This window comes from Scyliorhinus canicula, chromosome 1 (assembly GCF_902713615.1).
Source record: "Scyliorhinus canicula chromosome 1, sScyCan1.1, whole genome shotgun sequence".
Lineage (NCBI taxonomy): Eukaryota > Metazoa > Chordata > Chondrichthyes > Carcharhiniformes > Scyliorhinidae > Scyliorhinus > Scyliorhinus canicula.
This window is the reverse complement of record NC_052146.1, coordinates 69,555,589-69,568,469: the sequence shown is the minus strand read 5'-3', so window position 1 is coordinate 69,568,469 and position 12,881 is coordinate 69,555,589. Positions and strand designations below refer to the sequence as shown.

Below are 12,881 nucleotides of genomic sequence, written 5' to 3'. Positions count from 1 at the left end.
GTTCCTTTGTTTCATATGGGTAGCAAGGATAATCCAGGGAACTACAGGCTGGTGAGCCTTACGTCAGCGGTAGGGAAATTACTGGAGAGACTTCTTCGAGAAAGGACCTACTCCCATCTGGAAGCAACTGAACGTATTAGTGAGAGGCAGCACGGTTTTGTGTAGGGGAGGTTGTGTCTCACTAACTTGATAGAGTTTTTCGAGGAGGTCACAAAGGTGATTGATGCAGGTAGGCCATTGTATACTGTCGATATGGACTTCAGTAAGGCCTTTGACAAAGTCCGTCATAGCAGACTGGTACAAAAGTTGAAGTCACACGGGATCAGAGGTGAGCTGGCAAGATGGATACAGAACTGGCTGGGTCATAGAAGGCAGAGAGTAGCAATGGAAGGGTGCTTTTCTGATTGGAGGGCTGTGACTGGTGGTGTTCCACAGGGATCAGTGCTGGGACCGTTGCTGTTCGTAGTATATATAAACAATTGGGAGGAAAATGTAACTGGTCTGATTAGTACATTTGCAGATGCCACAAAGGTTGGTGGAATTGCGGATAGTGGTGAGGACTGTCAGAGAATACAGCAGGATTTAGATCATTTGGAGACTTGGGTGGAGAGATGGCAGATGGTGTTTAATCCGGACAAATGTGAGGCAATGCATTTTGGAAGGTCTAATACAGGTAGGGAATATACAGTGACGGGTAGAATCCTCAAACGTATTGACAGTCAGAAAGATCTAGGTGTGCAGGTCCACAGGTCACTGAAAGGGGCAACACAGCTGGAGAAGGTAGTCAAGAAGGCATATGGCATGCTTGCCTTCGTTGGCCGGGGCATTGAGAATAAAAATTGGCAAGTCATGTTGCAGCTGCATAGAAACTCAGGGCACACTTGGAGTATAGTGTTCAATTTTGGTCGTCACACTACCAGAGGGATGTGGAGGCTTTAGAGGGGGTGCAGAAGAGATTTACCAGAATGTTGCCTGGTATGGAGGGCATTAGCTATATGGGGAAGTTGAATAAACTGGGTTTGTTCTCTCTGGAATGAGGGAGGTTGAGGGTCGACCTGATAGAGGCTTACAAAATTATGAGGGACATAGACAGAGTGGAAGGACAGAGGCTTTTCCCCAGAGTGGATGGGTCAATTATTAGGAGGCGTAGGTTTAAGGTGCGAGGGGCAAGGTTTAGAGGTGATGTACGAGGCAACTGGGTGCCTGGAACTCGCTACCGGAGGACGTGGTTGAAGCAGGAACGATAGTGACGTTTAAGGGGCATATTGACAAATAAATGATTAGGATGGGAATAGAGGGAGACGGACCCCGGAAGTGCAGAATATTTTAGTTTAGACGGGCAGCATGGTCTCGCAGGCTTGGAGGGCCGAAGGCCCTGTTACTGTGCTGTATTTTCTTTGTTCTTTGTTCACTGTGGGTACTCGCTGTTACAACTGGATGTCATTGATTTTACATTATTTATGCAGAATGTCACTAATAATACAACCTCATCAGTTAATCATATTTAGAAAGATGTTACGAGTCGCTTCAAGGGGAAGTGAGGGAATGACATCACGACACTCCGGATGATGGGATCATCATTTTATTGCGCCGCGTTATCGATGACGTTTCAATGAAGCCTTGATCAGTTCAGAGTGAACACTATTAAAATCAACCGGCGGGAGACTGTCGATCAACTGCAAACTGTTCCGCTTAATCACTATTCACGGAATTTATTTTAAAATAAACTTCACTAATGGCACAATAGATCAATATATAACATCCTTGAATCAGACACAGCTGGATCTTGAGATGCTTCTTTTAAGCGGGTTTGCCAGAGCCTCGTGTTTGACCAGACAGGAGTAAAGCTCGTGTGAGTTCCACTCTGAGGCTGACAGAGTCAGATAGCTGCTCACACTGAACGTGTTGTCCGCCTCCTGCTGGATCCGACTGGTCTCAACCCCATTCCCTCTGACACTGCCGTCTACAGTCCATTCAATCTCCGCAGCTCCCGGGTTAAACCCGCTCACCAAACACACCAGGGTCGCCGTGTCCTTCGCTGCGATTTGATCCGATGACGGCGGAAGGAGGGACACGGTGGGGACTCGTGGATCTGAAAATTGGAAACAAATGATTGAGCATTCATTCACATTAAAATTAGTGACTTAATTAATGTTTTCCTTTTTATAAATTGCGAAAAAATAGGACAAACGAGAAGTCAGTTAAATGTCCTCAGGCCGTGGTCGGCGCTAAAACAATACTTTTCATTATTGTTATGACATACAAATTCCCGTGATACAGTCAGACGTTACCCAATGCAGGGATGCTGTAAACGGACACGATGAATCTCTTGTCTGTTTATACTATTATTCACGACATCTGGCACAACCACTGCGGGAACGCTCAGTGAAACCACTTATAGAATCATCGAATTTACAGTGCAGAAGGAGGTCATTTTGCCCATCGAGTCTACACCGGCCCTTGGCGCCATGAGTCCGCAGTGCTGACCAGAAGTTGGTCTTTGAATCTAATAATTCACCTGTTTTTTCTTGCATCACAATTTAAAGGTGGAAACAAGTCGTCGCATGACAAGAGCCACTAGATCCCATTTCAATGTTGGGATAATCTTCCTGTACCCCAGGGAGTTCTGGATAACATTCTGAAATGTCGGGAACAATTAGCAGCTCTAACCATCTATTTATACGGCGCCTTGAAACACAAGCGTGTTATAAGTCAAATCTTTTCGAATGGAGTTAAATACGGAGAATTGTGAGGTGGTGCATTTTGGAAAAGCTGACAAGACAAGGCAGCACAGTTTATAAATGGGAGAATGCGGAGACTATACATAGATAAACTGAGCGATGTGAGAGCGCATATCCACCGATCCCTCAAGGTGGCGGAGCTGATAGATAAGGTGGCCAAGAAGCATATGGGACATTAGCATTTAGTAGCCGCAGGACAACATGCAATAAATGGGAGGTTATTCTGAAACTGCATAAAACAAGCACTATGTGCAATTTTGGTAACTTAGAAAAAAATGTAATTATTCCATAAATGGTGCAGAGGAGATGTACAAAAGCATGGCCTGGATTGGGGAAGTTCTGCTATGAAGGAATATTGAACTGACCAGCGTTGTTTTCGTTGGAACAGACTATGCTGAGGCTTAATTGAAGGATGTAATATTATGAAACGCCTGGATAGAGTGGATAACCTATTCCCGATGGTTATGGGGATGATAACGAAGAAACATCGATTTAGCGTTATAGTTAGAACGTTTATTCGCCGGCTCGATGCAATAAAAACAATTACAACTCAGCACTGCTGCAGAATGAGCCCGCTGCGTTTGAAAGTTTTTAGTTTGTATTCGAGCTTTTAAAGTGGGATTGCTAGTCTGAACAACGATGCAGATTTCATAGAAACATGAAATTACAGACCATAGAACGAGGCCAATCGAGCCTTTTAACATTCCTGTCCACCGAATTAATCTTCCATACGTTTGATTTTTTGAATCGCTTTTGAAATGTTTATCTGTCTCCTCGCCGAAGCTGATCATAGTTCAGCTGGAGCAATCTTACATCTCAGGAATTGCACTCCTATCACTCGCTGAATCAAGGAAAATATCCCATAATTTTAGCAATGCCATTAAATTCATGTCCTCGGGTTGTCGGCTGTATGGCTCATAATTCTGGACAGTCCCAGCAGATCAGACCATTAACTCCCATTGAAATGATCTTCACTCGTCATTGAATTGGCTCTGTCCCCTTTCCAATACCTGGACACCCTCCCCAACATGGGGATGGGACAATTGGGCGCGGCCGTTTTGGCGCGGCCGTTTGGGCGCAGCCGTTTGGGCGCCATGGGACAATTGGGCGCAGCCAATTTGGCGCGGCCGTTTGGGCGCAGACTACAGAAATTCTTGTATTCAGAAAACTATTGTATTTGTTGTTGAAACATTCAATTTACTATTTTAAACTGTCAGTTGTGTCAATTTCAGCGGCCAGCTCACTTTGATCCGGAGAGGGAAGCTGCTCTCACTGAAGCAATCAGCCGGCCGCTGAAATTGACACTGCCCACTGCTCTCTCCCTCCAATCCAACTTTTAAGTTTTAATGTTTCTGATTGGAGGGAGAGAGCAGCCGGCAGTGTCAATTTCAGCGGCCGGCTGATTGCTTCAGTGAGAGAGCAGCTTCCCTCTCCGGATCAAAGTGAGCTGGCCGCTGAAATTGACACTGCCGGCTGCTCTCTCCCTCCAATCAGAAACATTAAAACTTAAAAGTTGGATTGGAGGGAGAGAGCAGCGGGCAGTGTCAATTTCAGCGGCCGGCTCACTTTGATCCGGAGAGGGAAGCTGCTCTCTAACTGAAACAATCAGCCGGCCGCTGACATTGACACTGCCGAGAGGGGGGGGGCGGGTGTTGGGGGGGAGAAGAGGGGGGGCGGGTGTTGGGGGGGAGAAGAGGGGGGCGGGTGTTGGGGGGGAGAAGAGGGGGGGCGGGTGTTGGGGGGGGAGAGGAGGGGGGCGGGTGTTGGGGGGGAGAGGAGGGGGGCGGGTGGTGGGGGGGAGAGGAGGGGGGCGGGTGTTGGGGGGGAGAGGTGGGGGGCGGGTGTTGGGGGGGAGAGGAGGGGGGCGGGTGTTGGGGGGGCGGGTGTGGGGGAGACCCCCCTGGGGGTGTGGGGGAGAGAGGAGGGCCCTGCGGGTGTTGGGGGAGAGAGGGGGGCCCTGCGGGTGTTGGGGGACGGGAGAGGAGAGGGGGGGGGGAGGGGGCGAGCCGGAGGGTGTGGGGGGACAGGGGGCGAGCTGGACGCTGTGGGGGAGAGCAGGAGGGTGTGGGGGAGAGGGGGAGAGGGGGCGAGCCGGCGGGTGTGGGGGGAGAGGGGGCGAGCCGGAGGGTGTTGGGGGGGAGAGTGGGCGAGTCGGAGGGTGTGGGGGGAGAGGGGTCTAGTTGGAGGGTGTGGGGGGAGAGGGGGCAAGCCGGAGGAAAAAAAAAGAAATTGACACTGCCGGCTGCTCTCTCCCTCCAATCAGAAACATTAGAACTTAAAAGTTGGATTGGAGGGAGAGAGCAGCCGGCAGTGTCAATTTCAGCGGCCGGCTGATTTCAGTGAGAGCAGCTTCTCTCCGGATCAAAGTGTGCCGGCCGCTGAAATTTTAATTGGATCCACGATGGGGGTTTTAAATTTATTTAAAAATCTATGCTAGCGCTTCCCATTGTGAGTCTACGGGGGTCTGACCTCTCCCCTCGCCCCCCCCCCCCCCCCCCCCCCCTAGACTCACAATGGGAAGCGCATGCACAGATTTTTAAATAAATTTAAAACCCCCATCATGGATATCCGCGGCTCCGATACAGCGCGGGTGGCTGTCTTGGACCCCAACACCCGCGTTATAAAGGGGGACTACTGTATCATGTATGAGTAAGAACACTGGTTTTTAAACAAAATGTAACAAAGTTTGTGCGACTACTAAATTTGATGAACACACCTCCCTCATGTTGACGCCAAAACGGTTGGCGCCAAAACGGCCGCGCCCAAATGGCCGCGCCCAAATGGCTGCGCCAAAACGTACCTAACCCCCACAACATCGCGCACGTTTTGAGCCCAGATTCCATTTTAATGTCACTGGACCGGGAAGTCTGGTGTAAATATACTTAGAGCAATCAATTTGATATAAACTAATCCGATCTACCGAACCGACAATTTCAAAATACATTGAGTTAGTTAGTTAATGGAATAAATGTTAGCGAACAGTAGAAGTGATTTACTTACTGTCCAGATTCAATTTAGTTCCTCTCCCGAAAATGAATCTACCGATACTGTTTAGCCAAACACGCCAGTAATTATCTGCGGGGTCCTCCGATTGCACGTTGCTGATGGTTAAATGCATCGTTTTACTCGATGAATCCACAGACCCAGTGAATCGTTGCGGAATACCAGAAGGTGTGCCAGAGCTCTCGGACCAAATAAACACAGAGGCACTGCCGAGTTTCTGCCAGTACCAGCTCGTGTAGGGGTTGCCGATGCTGCCTCTGGACATGGTACAGGTGATCGTGATCGTTTCCCCTGGTGAGGTCGAAATGGATCCTGGTTGGGCAGCAGGGTAGCATGGTGGTTAGCATAAATGCTTCACAGCTCCAGGGTCCCAGGTTCGATTCCCGGCTGGGTCACTGTCTGTGTGGAGTCTGCACGTCCTCCCCCTGTGTGCGTGGGTTTCCTCCGGGTGCTCTGGTTTCCTCCCACAGTCCAAAGATGTGCGGGTTAGGTGGATTGGCCATGCTAAATTGCCCGTAGTGTCCTAATAAAAGTAAGGTTAAGGGGGGGTTGTTGGGTTACGGGTATAGGGTGGATACGTGGATTTGAGTAGGGTGATCATGGCTCGGCACAACATTGAGGGCCGAAGGGCCTGTTCTGTGCTGTACTGTTCTATGTTCTATGGGTCAGGACAGGATCCGCAATTATACCTGGCAAAATGCAAATTATTTGTCAGTCACACACTGCGTGAAAATTTAAATAGTTGGTAATTAAGGTTCATTATGACCCAAGCACAAAAAACAGGGTAATGTTAAAATCAGCATTACTAAAGGTTGATGCCTGTACTTACTGTGGAGACAGAGCATCAGCGCAGCCAGAACTCGAACACATCCAGTCATGGTGAAGATCCTGGTGAGTCAGGAGGAAGTAGGTCCAGTACGAATGTGCTTCTTGATTCTTTCCAACTGTTCCTTAAAAAAGATTCAAACACCACAGACCACTGAATATTAATTAGATATGCAAATCTCTATCCACGTGAAATTCGTCCAAAGAATCTGAACCCATGTCTTTTTTAAAAATATAATTTTTATTGGAATTTTTTACAGAAAATAAAAAAAGTAACGACAAACAATGAAATGCAACAAAATAACCCATAATAACTGCAACACCCCAGACCGTATCGACGCATGTATCCCATCCCCCACACCCCCAACCCCAATGAACAACAGAAGAACTTAAAAATAAATTTAAATTAAATAAACAAACATAGTCATCGTCCACCCCCCACCCCCCCCCCACCTTTTCCCTCCCCTTCCCCCCCACCCCCGGGTTGCTGCTGCTACTGTCCCCGTACCCTATCGTTGAGCCAGAAAGTCGAGAAAAGTTTGCCACCGCCTAAAGAACCCTTGTACCGACCCTCTCAGGGCGAATTTGATCTTCTCTAGCTTAATGAAACCCGCCATGTCATTGATCCAGGTCTCCACGCTTGGGGGCCTCGTATCCTTCCATTGTACCAAGATCCTTCGCTGGGCTACTAGGGACGCAAAGGCCAGCACACCGGCCTCTTTCCCCTCCTGCACTCCTGGCTCCACCCCAACTCCAAAAATCGCGAGTCCCCATCCTGGCTTGACCCTGGATCCCACCACCCTTGACACCGTCCTCGCCACCCCCTGAACCCATGTCTTGACTGAAGTTAATGCGCATGGCAGCCATTTTAGAAAGATGGTAAACCAAGCTCCCAAGCCAGAGAATAGCACACAAAATGTTTCAATACAGAAATTTGAAGAACACATTAGATGATCTCAGGTTTAGGGTTTGGAAACCGGAATATTATAATGGGACCGAGGTGAAGCAATTTGACCACATTCCTTATCGGCATCAGGGATAGATAGATAATCGTGTATCAGCTTTTTGGCTAAGATAAAGCCTCCTATCAAGCCCAAGATGAAATGAAATGCCTTTTTTGTCAGCTTGGATCTCTGTTGTGGAAACCATGAATTGGCATTGATTTGAATTTCAATTGTTTTTTGGAACAAGCAATAAATTGATCAAGGGTTTGCACCGTCCACTCTGCCCATTGACTTTGTAACTTTAAAGATGGGATGAAAAAAACAAAAAAATCTGTTCCTATCAGTTTAACATCTAATACGTTTCATATCTGGGGACCAAATATTAAATTTATTTTTGGAACACGCAGATGGGACAGGGGCTCCAGACCATAAGAATTCGGGTCGTGCGTTTTCCTCTCGTCTCTTATTTCTATTGCCAGATTATTTTAAACGTTCGCCTTCCGGTAATCAAAAATGCTGGCATTGGAAACAACATATGCTTATTCACTCTATCCAGCACCGTCTATCAAATTGCCGCGTCCCTGCGCAGCTCTGAGAAGGACAACCATAGTTTCTCTCGTCTTCTCGAAGCTAACAAATCCTTCTTTCACCCTCTCTCAGGCCGTGCCATCCATGTTAATAAATATCGTTAATAGTTAGACTCATTGCTCCAGTAGAATCTAAGCAAGATTGAAGGTTTGACATTACTTCTTTGTTTTTGTATTCTATCATTGGAATTTTACCGACCCCGTCGAAACGGACTTCGGTGTGGACAGTAACCCAATACTTTCGCACCGCTGGGTAAATTTCAGAGGGGCTGTCAAGTGGTGGGTCACGATCACACATTTCCTCGGAGTGCAGGCAAGTGAAGCTGTTGGGCAGACACAAATCTGAGGCTCTTATTAAGAGAATATGTTCAAGCCAATTTCTTATCGTGCAGGCAGCACCCGGGGTCCCTCCGAGGGATCATTTGAAATAATTTTGGAATCCTCAAGCAGTGACCCTTCGCTGCATCAAGTATGTGACAGCTCCCTTCTCCCACGGATAGGGGAATGCATCAGGTTTCACACCAATCTGCTTAGTCGGGAATCGGGGGTGAAAGGATTTGCGGCATTCTCCGGATTCCCTCATGCCAGAGGATAATCGACAAGCCGCATATGCCCATTAAGCCAGCAGCCTCCGTAAGGGTTTACCTTAGTCTGTGAAAATCATAAAACAATCCTGAAGTTGTGTGTACGGTTCCATGGAAGCTACCACGACTTGTATATTCTGAGACAACCGCCAGTCTCTCAGCTCTCCAGGCCACCCAATAATCACCATGGAAAGATTCTGGGTACCATGTGATTGACAACAGAAATATGGATGCTTACACTTTTCCGGAAACCCAGCGAGGAGACCGAGGAAACATACAACTAAAGACCACCATTCAACAGGCTATCAACCTTGTAAAATGTTCAGATGCTTGGAGGGATCTGGGGGAGAGTAACAGGACACGCTGCTAAGGGTCACCTGTATGGCGCTGGTATGCTGTTCCCTGCGCAACAGGACTGCAGGGTCGAGATTAATTGGCATGAATATGCAATCCAGGCAGTCACGCGACTCAGCCATAACTTGAGGTTTATTCTGAGAGATTGTTAAACATTCCTGGAGATGATCTAATCATCTCCCTAGCGTAGCCTCCGTGCCGTTTCACGAAACACCCTGACTATCCCAGTGACCCTGGGACTATATAATTTCAAGGGATATATTTAGCATTGCTATCATTCTCTGCACGCTTCATAATCATAGAATCCCTACAGTGCAGAAGGAGGCCATTGGGCCCATCGAGTCTGCGCCGCTCCTGCGAAAGAGCACCCTACATTGGCCCACTCCCCGCCATATACCGTAACCATAGCTAACCTGCACATCTTTGGAGACTTGGAGGCAATTTAACATGGCCAATCTACGTAACCAACACATCTTTATGGCCTCCAGCTCAATGGGCGCCATGTGGTGCATGGGATGGACGTGGTGGGCCGCCTCGGTATGCCTGAGTTCTAGCGTCACCGGTGGGCCGCCAGCAGCAGTTTTCGAGGCTTCATGAACTGTTCATATCACCAGCAAAGCGGAAGAGAATGCACTGTCAATGCAAATATGCCTTAGAAGAGACTCTATGGGTTCTATGCAGCCATTCCTCCATCACTGCTTATCTAATCGGGTGGATACCTGAAAACGGGTCCAGCCGTGCCTACCTGCTCCTGCAACCCTTTCTAACCGTGAGTCAATGCCCGGCTCTGTTTAAGTGCTGGGGTATTCCCTGGTGGAAAGAATGCCAGACCAATGGGACATAAACTCGTTAAATGTTGGATTATACTCTGAAGATTCTGCATCTTGTTCTTCAGCCATTATTGTCCCTTCATCGTAATGGGGTTAATGAGCCGAATGGCTTCCCTCTTTGCCGTAACTCTACGACGTCATGAATTTGCGGGAGGGACAAGATTGATCTCAGGTCGTTGCGCTTGAAAGCAAGTCCTCTTGCCTGTCCTTGAACTAGAACCCGCTCTGTTGATCACGTTTCACAGGGATTCCATATTTAGTTCTCATCAAAAGTTTGGATGCGGGCATTCATCACATTACACTACCTCACCCTCAGCGATATGATGCCGTGCTGCAAACTACCATATATGCACAATCCCCTGAACCTTCAGACTGATCATCGCTCTGAATAGCGCAGCATCGCCAGTGGTTCCCTCCAACTTGGCATTGTGAGGATGCTTCTCATACGATCACCTGCGTGCACGATGTAATTTATTTCTTATATGTCGGCTGTGCTCTTCAGCTTCAGCCAGTTTCCATGTAGAGCAGCGCACCACTGGGAGGTGTACCTCAAGCAGGTATTCAGCTACACCTCATCTCACAGGTCGTGTCGGTGCACGAGTTGACCACCTCACTTCACATCTCTTAGGCGCTGTTCATCAGATGCAGAGCTGTGGGCTTGCTAATGTGAATGCTATTTACCTTTCCACACTCCACCAGATAATTGAAATACATTTGGCTGTTGCCTGCAGCTTGTTTATGTAACTCCCCATTAGGGGGCAGCAGGGTAGCATGGTGGTTAGCATAAATGCTTCACAGCTCCAGGGTCCCAGGTTCGATTCCCGGCTGGGTCACTGTCTGTGTGGAGTCTGCACGTCCTCCCCCTGTGTGCGTGGGTTCCCTCCGCGTGCTCCGGTTTCCTCCCACAGTCCAAAGATGTGCGGGTTAGGTGGATTGGCCATGCTAAATTGCCCGTAGTGTCCTAATAAATGTAAGGTTAAGAGGGGGGGGGTTGTTGGGTTACGGGTATAGGGTGGATATGTGGGTTTGAGTAGGGTGATCATGGCTCGGCACAACATTGAGGGCCGAAGGGTCTGTTCTGTGCTGTTCTATGTTCTATTACTGACCTCCTTGGCCATGCTTTTCCATGAGGCTGACTTGCCTCCTCCTCCCTTTCACTGGGAGTAGTACCTCCCTCTGTTTCGTTGTCACCTGCAGCAGCACCTCCAGGGCGGCGGCAGAAACCTTGACGCCTGTTTTATCCCTCTTCTCTTTCTGAACAGGGCTGTAATTATTGCTGTCTTCCAGTTCTCTGACGCAACTCATATATCGAGTGAAGATTTGAATATTGTAACCAAAATACCTGTTGTTTCCACCCACTATTCCGGCAACAAACGAGGATGGAATCATCCGAACAGAACGACTTCCATAATTTCATAAAGTCATTCGTAAATGTTTAGTGATTTGAGATCAGTGAAGGTAGAATGGAAGGCTGGTTCACAGAATCTTTTCGGGGCAATTTCGTAGATAGTACATTACGGAACCAAACAGAGAGCAAGTTGTTCTCATGTACAATGAGGCAAGATTAATGAATGATCTCGTAGGAAAGAAGCCTCGAGGTAATAGTAACCAGAACATGTAGAATTTAACAGCAACATCAAATTCAACAACTTCAGATGTTTAGCTCTACCCCACCTCAACCCATTTGTTTTCATCCCATCTCTTGGGGCTGTTTAGCACAGGGCTAAATCGCTGGCTTTGAAAGCAGACCAAGGCAGGCCAGCAGCACGGTTCGATTCCCGTAACAGCCTCCCCGAACAGGCGCCGGAATGTGGCGACTAGGGGCTTTTCACTGCACCTTCATTGAAGCCTACTCGTGACAATAAGCGATTTTCATTTCATTTCATTTTTTTCATTTCATTTCAACTGTCTTTTAGCATTTCTTTCTTGTCTTTCTTAATATGTATTTAACCCCCCTCCCATCTTGTCCACTTTTTCTCAGCCGTTCTCCTCTTTGTTTCCCCTTCACCCCACATCTACATCTGTCACAGTTCACCCTCTGATGTTAGTTTCTCTGCTGTTTGGCCTTTCACATCTTTTGTTCTCTCTGGGGACTGCCATTAACACTCTTTCCTCTTGGTTTCTGTGACCATTAGCACGTGGTTTCCCTAGGTTTCTGTGGCTATGACTCATCTTTCATTCTCACTCCACAGTATAAATATTTCCCACTATCTCTGTCTGTTAGCTTTGACAAAGGGTCATCGGACTCGAAACCAAAGCTCTTTTATCTCCTTACAGATGCTGCCAGACCTGCTGACATTTTCCTGCATTTTCTCTTTAGTTTCAGATTCCAGCACCCGCAGTAATTTGCTTTTATATAGAATTAAGCAATCCATTTGTGGATTAAAGACAAAAGTGTTAACATTTATTGAAGGCAAGGGTATGAACACTCAGGTTGCTGAACCAAACCGGGAAAAGAGGTTAGCACGGTAGCATTGTGGATAGCACAATCGCTTCACAGCTCCAGGGTCCCAGGTTCGATACCGGCTTGGGTCACTGTCTGTGCGGAATCTGGACATCCTCCCCGTGTGTGCGTGGTTTCCTCCGGGTGCACCGGTTTCCTCCCACAGTCCAAAGATGTGCAGGTTAGGTGGATTGGCCATGATAAATTGCCCTTCGTGTCCAAAATTGCCCTTAGTGTTGGGTGGCGTTACTGGGTTATGGGGATAGGGTGGAAGTGTTAACGTTGGGTAGGGTGCTCTTTCCAGGAGCCGGTGCAGACTCGATGGGCCGAATGGCCTCCTTCTGCACTGTAAATTCTATGAAAAGGATAGATCAATTGAAATACACTGGGAGGAATTTAAGGAATGTTTCATAACGTTCAGCAAAAGCACGTTCCACTGAGAAGGGAGATTCTAACAGACGAATGCAGCATTGGTGTGGAACTAATGAAGTTAAAGATAGTATCCAAGTCGCAGGAAAAGGTTAAATTTTTATTAAAAACAGAGTCACTAAAATGTAATGAAGACAAATT

At 47.6% G+C, this 12,881-nt stretch overlaps 1 protein-coding gene across 1 annotated transcript; it reads right to left on the bottom strand.

Annotated features, from left to right (window-relative positions):
- Window positions 1–1,769: 1,769 nt before the first annotated feature.
- On the bottom strand, window positions 1,770–11,173 carry LOC119965158 (immunoglobulin lambda-1 light chain-like). Its single transcript, XM_038795948.1, has 3 exons — window positions 11,039–11,173; window positions 5,742–6,063; window positions 1,770–2,092 (listed from the first exon to the last, which is right to left on the bottom strand). Exons 1-3 carry the CDS (start codon window positions 11,171–11,173, stop codon window positions 1,770–1,772), a joined length of 780 nt encoding a protein of 259 aa, XP_038651876.1.
- Window positions 11,174–12,881: the final 1,708 nt, after the last annotated feature.

Excerpts from the sequence above, each read along its gene's own strand:
- LOC119965158 (XM_038795948.1), bottom strand. The coding sequence starts at position 11,173 with ATGAGTTGCGTCAGAGAACTGGAAGACAGCAATAATTACAGCCCTGTT. Across the intron at positions 6,064-11,038 it reads TGACAACGAAACAGAGGGAG|CAACCAGGATCCATTTCGAC; the intron begins GTACTACTCCCA and ends TACCCTGCTGCC. Across the intron at positions 2,093-5,741 it reads AACTAAATTGAATCTGGACA|ATCCACGAGTCCCCACCGTG; the intron begins GTAAGTAAATCA and ends TCCAATTTTCAG.